This window comes from Aptenodytes patagonicus, chromosome 3 (assembly GCF_965638725.1).
Source record: "Aptenodytes patagonicus chromosome 3, bAptPat1.pri.cur, whole genome shotgun sequence".
In the NCBI taxonomy this organism is placed as follows: domain Eukaryota; kingdom Metazoa; phylum Chordata; class Aves; order Sphenisciformes; family Spheniscidae; genus Aptenodytes; species Aptenodytes patagonicus.
In genome coordinates, this window is record NC_134951.1 from 126237327 (window position 1) to 126252830 (window position 15504).

The window sequence follows — 15504 nt, forward strand, 5'->3', positions numbered from 1 at the left end:
ACTGCAGCAGAAAGGCAGGTTTTGTTACCAAATACAGTCCTGAGAAGCCATGGCGGTTCTCTCCTCAAAGACAAGCAAAGCATATCAAAGCATTCCAGAAGAAAGCAGTAGAAGGTGAAATATTAAATAAAAATACAAAGCAAGCAGGATTCACTGATTCAGTGACAAAGGTGTGTGGCTTATTGCTACCCCCTTGACAGTGAAAGCTCAAGACCTGGGCATGACTACATTTACAGGAGGTTTCAGGAAGTTTGCTTACACATAATCATGTCTCCTGGTAGCAGAGATACCCCTGAAATACTTCTTCATTCTATCAGCATGTTCTAATCATCAGCCCTTCCATAAAGCAATGAAAAAAACTCTTTTACTTTAATCTACTTTCATCTTTCTTCCAGGCTTTGCCTGCTTTTCCCCAGTTGTCTTCTGTTCCCTTCCTCCTCCCTGAAAAACTCACTCTCTTACCTCTAAATCTTCCCCTTTAGGCTTCACTAATCCTGTTTTACTGATTCGCATTCATAAATTCTTTCTCTTTCTCTCCCCAGTTTTTCCTCCTGCTCCGATGCCCTGGTTAATCCTTTCTTTAACCCATACTCTGGTGTCCCAGATGACAAATCCTTAATTTATCTGCTTGGTAAGCTTTATCTTCAGAGGTACCCAGACTTCCTACCTTCAACATCTTTCCCCATCGCATACCTCCACATTCAGATGCTGTCAATTCCTACCCCCACATCCTCCCCCCGCATCAATCTTCTTTACCTCTTCAGAGAGACATTTCATAGTGCCTGGTTTTCTGATCTGAGAGTACTGCAGCTACTGTGAGCAGAGAACAGAGGATATTCTGATGACCCAAGGGGCTGTGGAAAGAAAGCTTGTATAATCATGCTGTTACAGACAGCTCCTGACCGCTGCACTGAGGTGGGGCAAAAGCAGCAATAAATAAAACAGGCAGGGAGACAATGGGGTGGGGTGTGATTTGAAGAAGCCACAAATTGCTTTCACGGTATAAAAAGGATGTAATGGTCAGCGGCAGCATATGTTATGCATCTAGCAGATAATAATCAGGGCTATAATTGCTCAAAGATTTCAGAAGAACCACCAGGCAGTAAGTCGTGGACGCTCCTGACTTAGTTTTGACATGTAAAATGAAAACAACATTAGCATTACTAGATAAAAAGGGGAACGTTTCACTCACTTTCACTATAGTCTCATATTCCATTTCTACTTCTGTTTTTCCTCTACTTCTTGTTCTTCTATGCTCTTTAAAACAAAACCAAGGATCATTTCAATTTGATGTGATTAACAATTACTCTAAGCTGAAATGACATAATTCTGTGCATTACAGTAAAATAACATCTCTTTAATCTATGCACTTAATGAAAAACAAAAGATTACTTCATGCTTCTGTGTGCTGGCTCATTAATATTTGACTAGGTACATGTTAGCCAGAGAAACCAGTCTATTTATCACAACCTGTCACTCCGTACTGAAAAAGGACAGTATTTCAACTGTGTTATGCGGGAGATCCGGGTTTAGTTGAAGTTGCAGCTTACGCACATCACAAGAAGTGTCACTTTTTTTCTGGGAGGGGGAAAGCAGCATGTCTCCGAAGGGAAAAATGAGCATCAGCCATGCCACCTGAAGTATGTGCTTGAAGAAATATCTCTGGCCATTGCAGCAGGAAGGCTTTAGACTGCAATCATGCCTAATCCCATGAATTCAGTGCAGTTTGGACGGAAAACCTTCAAGGACATCGCCAAGTGCTTACAAGAATGGTGCTGCTCCTTCACCAGACAGCCTATTCCCTTTGAGTCAGTCTTGCACGAGTGCCTGAGCAGGACAAGGTGTGGGACACGCTGCTGTTGGAGATGTTACTACCGTTCACTCGCCTTCGTCCTGAGTTGGCGTTTACCTCTGGAGCTGAAACTTCTGTTAGATAGTCCAAAAGAGCGGCAGGATCGTCAGATTGTCCCATCTACCTAGAAGACCCTGACATGCTGCAGGCAGCTACGTGCTCCTCAGAGCTGACTCACTGGGATAGCTGTGGTTCATCACATGCCACTCTGATCACCCTGAACTTAAACTCTCTCTCTTGAAGAGGTCTAAGGTCTGGATCAGAGAAGTCCTGAAGGTAATCCAGCAGCAATCAAAAAGACCCAAGTTTTTTAGTTTGTGCAGTTACTAGAAGGTGGCTATAAAATCATAGCCAGGAACTGAAAAAATGGGTGACTTTTTGGTTCTTGCCAAGTGCAGTCTTTAAACAACGTTGCCATGCCATTTTCAAGAGGCTGCAGTATGTTTCATTCTCTGTTGTGTTAAATTATTGTGGCAACTGTCTTGTTTTACTCTAAAGTGAGTGTTATTTCAGTATTAAGCAATTTACTGCTTCATATGGGTAGTAATTGCATGAGTATATTGCTGAACTTGGTTCTGTTTGTAGAAGTTAAAGCACAGCTCTTTTATGATACAGTTGGTGCCACTAAAATCTTGGCACTTCCCACATCATATACTTTATACTCTATCACGTATCCAAGACAGTATTGTATTTACATTGTCCAGGAGCCAGAGCTGTAATGGCATCCAGTGTAATGTGGTGATACTAGGTGAGAGTCAGCCCTGGAATAGTTGCATGCAAGTTCACTGAGGTAAGCTGTATTTTATCTCAGCTGTCAGGTTTGTCACAAATGAAATTGAAAATTGAAACCTTTAAAAAGAAATAGAAACAGACAATAGCACAAAATAAAGCTTCTCGTTTAATATTTAAAGATTAAATAGGTTAATAACTGAAGTAGTACTTTTAAAATGTGTTACAAAACATATCCTCTCGAAGTATTTTCTTAAACTGAATATAATTATGGAGTCACTTCCTCGGTAATGGGTGAAGAAGCAGAACAATACGTTTGAGCACTGTGTCCTCATTTTACTTTCAGGCAGGTTCATAAATGCCTTCTAACTGAGTCACAATGGCAGGCAAAAAAATATAATTAGTTAACAACGTGGCTGGATTTGATTGAAATTCTGTGTAAGGGGACTTATGCCACCTTCTTATATTGTGTTGCAACAAATGAAGGAAACCATTTTATTTATCTTCTCCTTGAACTCTTTCTCACCTTGGTAGCAGCGGGCTGTAAAACTACTGCATTAACACTGACACAAATGGTGTTATAAGATACATGTTGGGTATAAGATGGTCAGGAAATGGGTGCCAGTGATTGTGGTAGCTTGCACCATTTTGTCATGCAAAATGAATCTAAAATATTAGCTGAGGAAGCAGAAGGTGACAGTTTGTAGCAGAAAAAATGTAGCAGCAAGAAGGTGAAATGTAAAGTGAAAAAAGAAAGCTACTTTGTTTTGCATAGTTCCTTATCGCTTCTCCTGATGCACTCCATTTTTCTGTCCCTTTGATCTATATACTTCACTGGTTTTGTGCTCCCACTGACAGACAAATCAGATAAAGTGCCTTACTTAAAACTGGCAATTTTTACAAAATTACATATATGTTTGCAGCACACAAACATTTTGTTACTGTGGATGTTGGCCTAGTTACTTCAATGAGGCTTGTAACTACCGAAGGCAGGTTAAGATTTGATGAGAAATTCCCTCAAAACCAGTCTTGGAAAACACTGCTAAGCATCCCCTTGCTAAATTCCTTAGTTTGTGCAACATGATTACTTTTCCTTACTTTTGGCACCGGTTTTAGCCAGCCTCCCTGTTAAAGTGCACATCTTGGTTTGTGAAAATGTGTGTCTACCTTGCATGCAGGTGACTGCAGGTATGTATTGACTAGTGCTCACGCGCCAGGACTTGGGTGTGCAAAGTAGGCACGCATTTGCAAACGTGCAGATTTTACCTACCTGGAGGATGAACATCAGGCTCAAAATAAGTAAACATTTCAATAAAAGCAACATCCCAAAATGATAACAAAAACCCCTCTACTTAATCAAACTGAGGATTTTCCCTTTGATTATTTATCAAAACACAGTCCACTGAAAGTAACAGAGATATCTGGATAGCATGAATTCCACAGTGACAGGAAATTATAAGGTTACAAGATACAACTATTTAGCTGTAAGTAGGGTACACAGCACTCAAAACCTATACTGTTTATAGAGCTTTTAACAATATAGTCGGTGCGCTTGCACCATTAGGATACTCCCGATCCAAATGACGCTAGTGTAGCAAACGTATATTATATATTATGCACACATATTTACCACAGGGGTGCTCACTAGTTTTGGAGCTCCAGGCATTGTCTTGCAGCATAAGAAAGAGAAAGTCAGAGAGAAACACAGGGATTAAAACAAACACCGAATTTCAAGCTCTTTTCTGTTCTGATGGTCATGACTGTAGTTGTCATAATTACCCGCTCTTTAAAATCCCCAAGCAACTTCTTGATTCTAGTGCGAGAAGTATCTTTCTGTATGTGCAGACATTGCATTAAGCAGCTTTTTGTGAAATCTCTAATGCATAGATAATACAACGCAGAAAATAGGTATACTTTCCCAAATCATAACCACGCAACCAAGTAACTATTGCTTCTATTAGTGCTGAGGCAACATTTTAGAGAAGACACACATGGGAACTAGACTGTAGAAGAACACTAATGACAGGGGGAAGTGTTAAAACGCTATCTGCGACTCAAAGTCAATGTCTACCTAATGCTGGTTTCCCAGCAGCTTTCTGAAGACACCAGACATCAGAAAGTCCAGAAATCAATCCAGTGCAAGTTTAAGCTTTTAAAATACTGAAGTTGCATATATTCTGGTTTATCTGGTGATCCTGAATGTGCCCTCACTTGTGCAAAGGGCCACAAAAAAGGCTGCATTTTATATTTCTGGTTTCTAAGCTGCCATGAAGAGCTGTGGTGTGTTCTCATTCATTGTGACATTCCTATAATGAACTACTGCCACAATTAGTCCAGATTTGTATTCTTGCTAGCACACAGAAATGTGGCACAGAACCTGGTCATTCACCACAATAAATTGTGCTGACCTAAGACCTCCAATCAAATGTTGTTAATATGACTGTATTCTTTACAATAATCTGTTGTGAAGCTTTAAAAATACAGTGAAGGAAAGTGTATTGTATCAGGGAAAAGAAAAAGGGAATGCTGCTTATCGACAAGGGCTGCCTCACAGCACATCATTTAGTTCTCTATATAATTCACACCTCTCCCAGTTTTTCAGCAATTTACATGTGTTGCTGTTGGCTCTGCCTTTGGCAAACACAGTGTTTTCCGAGACCAGAGCAGCACAAAATCACCATGTTAAAGAAAGAAGAAAAGATTTTAAAAAGCAGTATGAGGGGAAATGGAGGTTTTAAGCAATGGTGCAACCCAAGTGACTTAAGATTTTTAGAAATGAAACATTCATGCCTAGCTCCTTCTCCTGTTTCTGTAGTATATTGCTCTTATCAAAGGTTCAGCTGGCTAAAGGATACCTCTTCACTGGTGGCAATTGGTGGGACATGTTTCTGCTGAAACTCTGGCCAGATGACTAAGAAGCAAGCAGTGCTCACTGGCCACTAAACTGGGGGAAAAAAACAAGCCATCTGGAAAACGGTATATACTGTCCATTATTTAATCAATGGACCAAGCAAAAGTGTCTCGGTCTTTATGGAAGAAGCTCTGGCCTAAATTACTAAGCCATGACTCGCTTTCAAAATTTGTTTCCAGCTGTGTTGTAGAGTTCATCTTCAAAATAATGTGCCAGATGTGTTTTACATAAGAGTGTTCTTTATATAGGTATCTACAAACAGAGGATTGAATTGCAAAGCCAAGCAAAAAAGGAAAAGAAAGGATAGAGGGCATGCTTTCCCATGGGTGTAATCTACAGCAAGGTTGCACAAACAGACACTTAGGACAAAATCTAGCTCATGGCAACACAGAAACAGTACAAAAAACATTTAAGGTAGCACCTTGTAGTCATATTTTGAAAGTTGTGAAATCTTATTATTTTCTCATCTTCCTTGGATCAGAAAAGATCCTCCACATCCCTGTCACAAAGACAACGCACGTGTAGGTTTGCTTATTAATTGATCCGAGACTGACTGTGAAGTAGACAGACGGAGAAAGAAATGCAGGAGGAAGAGAATGGTCCTGGCTTTGATCTCACTAAGTGAAACAGTAAACCCAATTCAGATTAATTCTACTGCGTGCCAGTGAAAATCACTGGTTTAACAACAATGTGAGTGAAACCCATCACTATGCAATTTCACACTTAAGTTACACATACACAATCCAACTGCAGCAAGAACAGTCTTCATACGCACTCCTATTTCTCGTCCTGGGCAAGAAAAGTACATTTCCATTCCTGCTTCCTATTGACTACTTTAGTTACACCCTTTTTAAAAAATCAACCACTATTATGCAACAGCTCCATAAATACCACAAGATTAGGTCAGAATATATATTTTTCAGCTCAAAAAAAACCCAAACAAAACTCCCAAACCTTAATACAAGGTCCAGGCAGAATATCACTGAAATTCTGTAGGTACAAAACATTTTACCTATCACCTTTACTGTATGTAGAATAACATTTATTAGCTTGCAAGCTAGACAAAGATCGAGAGAATGGAATTTATTTCTCAGAAACAGATTTCCATTAACACAATAAATGACCGTTAGATACAAAAAGTCCAATCTGGGACTCTTTTATCCAGAGTTCATGTTGCTCTGGTCAAGCGTGAACAGTTAACGCACTGCGGTAATGAGGCCAACAAGATTCTGTGAGTGTCTCAGAGGATGACTTAAATTGAAAGTCTCAAAGACTTAGTCATTTAGGACCTGGGCTTACTCCACTGAAGTCAATCTGAATTTTGCTATTGATATCAGTCAGAGTACATTAAAAGTTCACTCCTCACTCCATGGATGCATTTGGCAAATTGCCTTCGTCTGAGAGGTAGTCAGGCAACCCCTGTGAATCAACTACTCATCACAAAGAAGTCAAAATTACTTTAAAAATGGAAAGAATGCTAAGGGAGTCAGTATTGCTGTAGCTAATCCAGAACAGCAGGTTGGCGAGGGATTATTTTAGGGTTCATCAGCAGTTATGAAGGAATGCATTCCAATCTGGTCAACTCAAGGGAATGAAAGAATCAAAGAGACTTTGATTACCATTGGGAGTGGGCTAAACAAAGAAAGGAAGCATAGAATTATATTTTATTTTTACTAGGCAGAATGTTTTTTTGTTATTATTCAGTAAGCACTAAAATAACTGAAGTGAAGTCAACACTTCTTTCACTGGCCATGGTGACATGGCCACCAAGAGCTTTAGGAACTACTAACTTCTTTCTTACGTGATCACGAAGCCTTTTTAGCTGTCCTATAATGGTCCCATTACTATAAAGCTGGATTCTTGCCTGAGTACCAAGGCTCCTATACAGAAAACAATCAGTGTTCACAAAACCTGTTACATCATAGGAGAGTACGAAGCTGTCAAAGACTTTATGCAAGAATCTGCATTACCAAGGACACTTTTCCTCTCCTAAAGACTTACTCTGCCTAGATGACACATTCAAACATTCCTTTGATACAGATTAAGTATCTCAGTATTTCATGTTAAGCAATGCTGAATTCTCACTCATCCTTTAAAACTCAAGTGTTACAAAGACGTATATATACATATATGTGTAAGAATGTAACAAGGACTGGGAAGGACCTCTGTTCTCTGAGGTGAACCATAAAATTAAGAGAAATCAGCTTAGCTCCACCTTCAAAATAGCTTTCTGTCCGCACAATGCGTAATTTTAAAATAAGGTATATAGTACCCAAAACTGGAACTACTTGTCTGATGCCTAGTTAAGCATCAGCTAACCTAGTTATTTCTGTAAGAACACAGCCTGCAGCAGTATTCTGCAATGGCTCAATCTTCCCTCTGTCCTTATAGTAAACAGGTCAAAGAGAGTAAAGCCCCAAAGCTTTTCAGTGAAACATACGCGTTGCCTCAATTTAGCAAGTGTACCACGTTATTTGATTGTTTTAAAGTGTAAAGTGTTGATACATGTATTTTGCAAGTAAATTATTTTCAGGGGATGTAAAGGACCAAGTCCTCTGATCTTGATGCTGAGACAGAAATGGCTTTTCCATAAATGACAGTTAAATTTGGAAGATTGCAAATAAAAAAAAAATTCTTCTCCTACCCCAAAACGTCATTCTAAATCACACCAGTACATATCCAAAGTGATACCAATAACATCTCTGAAACGATTATGAGCAAATGCCAGTGAAATTGAGATAAGCATCAGGCAAATGGACGTCTCATTGATTCAATGCTTCATACAAATGAAATAGTTTCGTTGTCTTATCTGACAAACTGACTGCCTTTGCAACTTTCCGCAAGTCATTTCACTGCTAAGGTCTCAACTCTCCCATCTGCAAAACTGTATGAAATACAAGTCATTAGTCCAAATTTTAATACTGTTAGAATCTGAAAGCAATAGCACAGGCTTGTCTTACAGAGCTAGCGTGATAGCTTAGGCAATTTTAGGTCCTTCTCTGTGTTAAATATAGCAGATTGCATAGCTTTCCCTGCAGCAGCAGATTTATTTCCTAAGAACGTTTAAAATCCAAATCCTTTTCCTAGTGAAGTGTCAGATAAAAGAATCTTTTAAACAAACACCACATCAAGAAAACATCATCTCCCAAAATGTCATTAAACATTAAATAATTGTGAAATAAACAAACAAAAAAGTTGGTTTTTGACAAATTGTTAGTTCCATTTATTTTGTAAGATGTAATATATATGCCAGTTAGTTCTTCAAATGATTACATGGGGGAAGTCCCTTCTGTCCCAATGCTCCGTACTCTGTGTTAAGCTCATTAGTTTGTGTCTAAGACCAGATTTTCAGCTTCATTCTTTTCGGAAACCAAAGTCAGCCTCAGACAGATAATGTAGCTACTGCTTCTAAACTCAAGATGCCTTAATATCCATTTGCTCAATGGAGAATCCTGCTTATTTTGAACTAATTTAGTACAGCAGTACCTGTTTAAGATCAATTCACAGCAGACTATTTCCTATTTATTGCTAATTAAAATAATGGATTTCCTGCTCCAAACAGCATATAACCCTGAAAAATTAGCTACAAACCCCCAGTGTGTTATTGACTCAGCTGGTGGACCATGTCTAGACTTACCACATAATTTTGAAGTTCATAAAAACAACTACTCTAAGCAATGACAAAATAGCCGAAGTGAGGTCAGGTGATGAGGGAAAAATAGGAGACACTCGCTGAGATTTGTCTTCTCAACATTATGAAGTGCAGAATGGCTTAACTGTGTTTTTTAACTCCAGCCTGAGGAACCAAGAGCACAGCAGGCTGGAACTCTTTCTTGGCACGTTAAATCTGGGGACCACCCAGCCTTTCTGACTCAATTCCAGCCCTTTCCGGCCTTGAAGAGAATAATACTCTAGTCGTACGCCAATGGGATATCTGCAGGTGGCATCTGGGTTTGACCTTATCCACCCACACTTTTGTTGTCAGGTTTATACAAAAGTATTTTCAACTGATTGTGCTGGGTAGATACAGGCCAATTCTTTCACTTCTGGAACACAGTTAAGTCAGGAAAGTACACAAGCATGGGAACAGCTGAGAAAAATGGATATATTGGAGTGGTACTGAATTGAGGAAGATTCCACCCAATGCTTTCAGTACATTGCTCCTGAGCATTCATGTCCCTGAGATTTGAGCCTCTATCTGAACTGCAGAGTTACCAGGAAAGCAGTACGCCCTGGGCTCCGTCATGATACCAAACTTCCAGAGGATAAGGAGAAGGGCAGTGCAATCCCTGTCTCTTTTCACTAAACCTCATAAACTGAAAGAAGATGCAATTACAGGAAGAGTGTGCATTACTTTTGCTTACCAGTGTATCAACTTTTTTTTCTCCTCCAAAAACCTTTGCCTCATTCCCACTGCAAAAGGCTAAAATCTGCTTAGGCTCATCTTAGGGCTATCTAATCAATCACAGCAGCCTGAACTGCATTTCCACCAAGAAGTTTGAGTTTAGGATGTGTGCTGGTTTTGGCTGGGGTAGAGTTAATTTTCTTCATAGTAGCTGGTATGGGGCTGTGTTTTGGATTGGTGCTGAAAACAGTGCTGATAATAGAGGGATGTTTTAGTTACTGCTGAGCAGTGCTGACACAGAGTCAAGGCCTTCTCTGCTTCTCACCCCACCCCACCAGCGAGGAGGCTGGGGGTGCACGAGAAGCTGGGAGGGGACACAGCCGGGACAGCTGACCCCAACTGCCCAAAGGGATATTCCACACCATACGACGTCATGCTCAGCATATAAAGCTGGGGGAAGAAGAAGGAAGGGGGGAAGTTCGGAGTGATGGCGTTTGTCTTCCCAAGTCACCGTTAACGCGTGACGGAGCCCTGCTTTCCTGGAGATGGCTGAACACCTGCCTGCCCATGGGAAGGAGTGAACGAATGCCTTGTTTTGCTTTGCTTGTGTGTGCAGCTTTGGCTTTCCCTATTAAACTGTCTTTATGTCAACCCACGAGTTTTCTCACTTTTACTCTTCCAATTCTCTCCCCCATCCCACTGCGGGGGGGAGTGAGCGAGCGGCTGTGTGGGGCTTAGTTGCCAGCTGGGGTTAAACCACGACAGGATGCTATGCCAAAAGTGATGTACAAAGGTAAAAACCCTGAGGAAGCAACCCGGCAGACTTCAGAACAGGCATGTCTTCAGAGCTTTGGCAAATCAGGTGCCGACAAATGTTTCTTTACTTGCGTGAAGTCCAGCAAAGCCTTGATGAGACAGAGATACATCTCTTTTAAAGCCTCCTCTAAAGCTTTTATTTTATGTGCTCAGATAAGCTAGTTGCCTGAGCATTGTACATGTGGGTAACTTTAGAATTTAAACTCCAACCAGTAAATGTTATGAAAGATAACATTAACAAATATCAGTCTGGAAGATTTCTAATTCCCAAAAGCTACAGTGATGCTTATCTCAGGGCAGTAACATTCAGAAGCAATTGTAAAAAGATCCAGACCAAGACTGTACCAATTGCGGGCCAGCAGGTAAAATTCTCAAACCAGAAATAAGTGGAAGAACTCTTTAGTCACCAGGCTAAATAGACTGTGATGACTGATGCTAGGCTACTACTATGTTTTAAAATGTTGCATTGAGTCTTACAAGACTTAAAAGGCAAACAAAAAAATCTCAATGCTTTATAAAGCCAGGCCTGAAAATTTACAACTTCTGAAGCAACTGGATTTTAAAAGTGTCCAACTTTGTTACTAGCATTTTCTTTGACACCCCAAAAATACTTATTCGAACAGCTATCCCAGTCTGTCTCATCAATTTCTTAGTGGTTGGATTTTTTTCTTTAAACAGTGCTTGGAGATATTAATCACGTTGCAAAAAATAGAATAGGTATATAATTAATGTAATAATCATGCTGAACATATATTCACTAGGTTTAATAAGAAAGAAGTACTTCAAGTTGTCTTTCATAATACAAGTGTTTAATTCTTGCTCTAATATTTATATAATTCATTTGGTTGAAAACTATGTTCAGGAAACAACTAGGGCAGGGACTGTCTTTTTGTGAGAGGCCCATGCAGAACCAAGCATTTTAGGGTCTCTGTTCCTGCACTGAGCTATTGCAAATTCATGAACATTATCATTTCTTGAAGAGATGGAGTCCTACTATATCTGCAAAAATAAAAGGAGGCTAAAGTATTCTTGTCATATTTCAAATTTACTCCGGCTGCAGATTTTTTTCAGAAGGAGGGCTTCAATTCAAATTTGTGGATAAATTACATTGGTGTAGCTAAAGCTGATAGTATTCCTAGCAATCCTCCTTTTCTCACCTGAAGATTATGCCACTCTTGCAGGCATGGCTGAGCAAATTCTGTATCTGCTTGCTGGATGCTGTAGCTTCAATCAATTAAGTGTATTAATGTAATCTGCTGCCAACTGGAATTTACATTAGCAGGCAGGACCACAAATAAGGAAGAAAGTTGGGGGTTACTTATCGCACTCAGCTGACTGCAGGGAAGGGTAGGGCAGAAAGCTAAGGTCGGTGTCGGATACAGCTGACTCAGCATACGGTTCTGGAAGGGATCAAAGAATGAGAACCTATACATTGCCTGTGAAGTCTGATCAAACAGCAGCGCTTTCGGTTCCCTTCAACCTCATTTAGCAAGCCAATAAAACCAGCAGTGCTGATACTCTTATGAAAGGGAATTGTGAAGTGACAGCGGGCAACTACCTCCCCTGGGGGCACATCTGAGCTCTGCCAGGAGAAGGGCTGCAACTCCGAAGCTGTTTAAATGACAACTTTCCCGGGGCTCTGAGAGGGGCTGCCTCAGCTGGGGTCAGTTTGGAGGCTGCTCAACAGCACCAACCACTGGTGAAATGCAGAAGTAATGGGAAGTGATATGAATGCAAGCAAATATTTGCAATAGCACTTATTTTATCTGCGTTTGTTATGAAAAGAATGCAATCAAATTAATAACGATAAAATGAATATAAACATTAATGCACGTGTTGATATTTAGATGATGAAATGTACTTTTCTTGTTTAGAGGACTAAACTGTTCCTGTTCTTCGAAAGCTTGAAACATTCCTTTGTTTACCTTCATCTTGTTTTCTGATATAACTTATTTATTTATAGTGTGTCAGGGGAGAAAACTAATTTCTAAGGACATTTTCCAATTAACTTTCTTAATTAAAAGAAAAAGTTAGACTCAATTGGTTTGTAAATAGTATTATCTAAACCCACAAAATTCATGGATTCTGGGAAACGGTTGAGAATACACCTACACAAGTACGATCAGAAATGTTCCCCATCTTCAGTCTCCAGGTGTTACAGATGTTGTCTGGCATTCTGAATGTCTGCTCAGTTTTGCCTGATTTGGAAACAATTTCATTTGCTCCAAAAGTCTCTAACATTATTGGGGAATTATTGTTCCCTTTGGTTTCTGTTAGACAGTGCTATAAGCAAGCGCTTACATGGAAGTATGCACTTAAAACTATTGGCTTTAATGAGTTTTACGTTCCGCTCTGAATATGAATCTGTAACAAGAGTCTCTGCAGAGATCCAACTTCATGAATTTGTGCCAGAATCCAGTAATATCCCAGAAAATGTCTGCTGCTGCACTCAAACATCTGCCATTCAGACTGAGATCTTTAGAAATCAATGTAAGAATTCACAGTTTCAGGAGGGACCATGATTTCATCTTGGGTCCAACGAAATCCTTAATGAAGTTAGTATAATTCTTTCAAATTGTATCTTTGAAATTAAACCAGACTCATGAATAGGAACCTAGAGATCACATTGCTATGTGTGACTTGGTGATCGATCAGAAACAGACACATCCGACCGAATAGTTCACAAGTACTGGAAAAAGATTTAAATCCAATAAAGTGAAAAAAGATGATTGCAAACCACTTAAAGGCACTAAAATTACTTATTTCCCTAGCGCATTTATACCAAGTGAATAACCACACTCTTTGTGGATGCAAGGATATTTCACATCTAAAAATAACTTATGCTGTACACTGATCGCAAATCTAGATATACCCAAGGCAGCCTGTAGTCGTAGGTCAATTTATAATCTTTACGTAAAATAAAAAAGAAAATAAGCTTAAAGCCAAATCAGACATTATACTTTTCACATGTCCATCGTGGACACAGGCTATGAGTTATTGTAAACTTTCTCTGAGACACGGTAATTTAGATGAACGTACTTCTTAACAGTTTCAGTACTAAACCAGATTTTTTCCAATACGTTGAAAAAGTGATCTTCAGTGGACAATAATAACCTGAGATTATGAGAACGTATATTATATTTCAACATTTGCTATTTCTCCTTTCGTAATGCCAGTTGGCTTTCAGCAAGACAAATTCTCATCCTCAAACACATGCAGGTGAGTCAATTGAAAGTAACAACTTCTTACGCCCTCACCTAAATGTTGGCCCGAGACATTCTTTGTTGTGGGCAGTTATAAACATACGGCTAACTCCTGCTCACATCCTGACTGTCTTACAACAGCTTCACACAACTTCTAAGCAGCAGTTTGCTTTGCTTTAGTACTAGAGGAAGAGAAATAAATGTGGTTCGATACATTTACTGTGCAAGAAGAGTAGTTCCCATAAAATGCTTTCAGAAATAATAACAATAACAACAACAACAACAATAATAAAAAAGCTGGAAACCCCAATAGGCCTAGCCATAACTGGAGAAACCAAATAGCTCTGAATCTTGAAGACAATTAATTCACAGTATGTGAACACACATTTTAAATTAGTGTGTTTGTGTGCAGACAACAGCATTGTATTCTCATTTTGTAGTGGCGTTTTTAACTGCATGAGTCATAACGTGGGGCAGGCAGGCTGAGGAAACCTGATGGCTTCCACGCTTCACCGTGTTTCCTTTGTTTAAGAAGAAAAATGCTTCTTCTGTTCAGGACAATGTATGAGTGAACTTCTTTGCTGTAGGTTTGGCATATGTTAAGTCCACTCTGTAGATAGCACGGAACCTGGAAATCCATAAATCTGCCTTTCCCCTTTTTTGTTTTCCATACAAGGGAAACTCTGACTTCACTGTTAATGCAGTCAACTAGGAAAACTTGTGTAGACCACAAAACTCCTTCGTGGGATTAGTGGTTTCAAAACAGGACTGGGAACCATCAGAACTGGATTCTAATTTTGTCATGCAGACACGTCACTCTGAAAGACGCTTAAGCCAAAGATTTCAAACACTGACACCTGAAGTAAGGCAGCAAAATGCAAAGTTAACTACGCACTCCAGCAAAGCCTTTAATACACAAAAAATGCTGTACTGTTTTGAGTTGGAAACAACACAGGGAAGTTTTATTATATATTGTTTTCCTTTTGGAACTTCCCATTCATTTCAGACCCACATGTTTAAAACTCATGGCCAAATTTGTCTTGATAGTGTCATTTCAACTGAGCTACAAGTATTTTCTATTTGCTGGGTTAAGCTTCAGAGACTTTTAAAAACTGAGTACCTCAAAAGCTAATTTTCCTCAAAAACACATCCTTGGATAATACCTGGAATCTCTCTTTTTAGCAGCAATTGACCATAATGAAGCATTTTCTCTTTTATTTGGTGTCTTCCGCCTCATTTATACCTGCTCTGAATTTCAGTGAATTCTCAGTCATTCACTGAAATGTTAAGTATACACGTAGAGATTAAAGTAATCCCTGATTTGAAACTAAATGTAGCTACCACTGACAAACAGCAGACTACCAAACTGGTAGCGGTGGCCGTAAGTTTTCCTAGAATCAAGAAACCTTACTTTTGGATTTTCCCTTAAAGTATTCTTGTGATTGCAGGTAACCCTCCTGTAGTCTCTGCTCAGTGGACCAATCCTGTTACCAAGGTCACCTTTGCAGAGTTATATTTGCATCCAGCTGACGTTGATTCATGTTGCCAGATGGCTAAGGACAAAGCACAATTGCTCAACACAACGTGTGACCTACTTACACGCCTAACAATCTGCTGTTTAATAGTTCGGAAACGCATGGAGACTTTG

The 15504-nt window shown here is 39.5% G+C and overlaps 1 protein-coding gene across 3 annotated transcripts in view; it reads right to left on the reverse strand.

The window, feature by feature from the left end:
• The window catches only part of PLCB1 (phospholipase C beta 1), a 412203-nt gene that overhangs the window by 22816 nt on the left and 373883 nt on the right, over positions 1-15504 (reverse strand). For 2 of the 3 annotated variants that reach the window (XM_076335120.1, XM_076335121.1), the window contains exon 32: positions 1193-1257. The exons of the other annotated variant lie outside the window; for it this stretch is intronic. In XM_076335120.1, the coding sequence (XP_076191235.1) occupies positions 1219-1257 (39 nt within the window). In that variant the 3' untranslated portion in view covers positions 1193-1218. The remainder of the gene's footprint in view (positions 1-1192; positions 1258-15504) is intronic. 3 annotated transcript variants of the gene reach the window in all.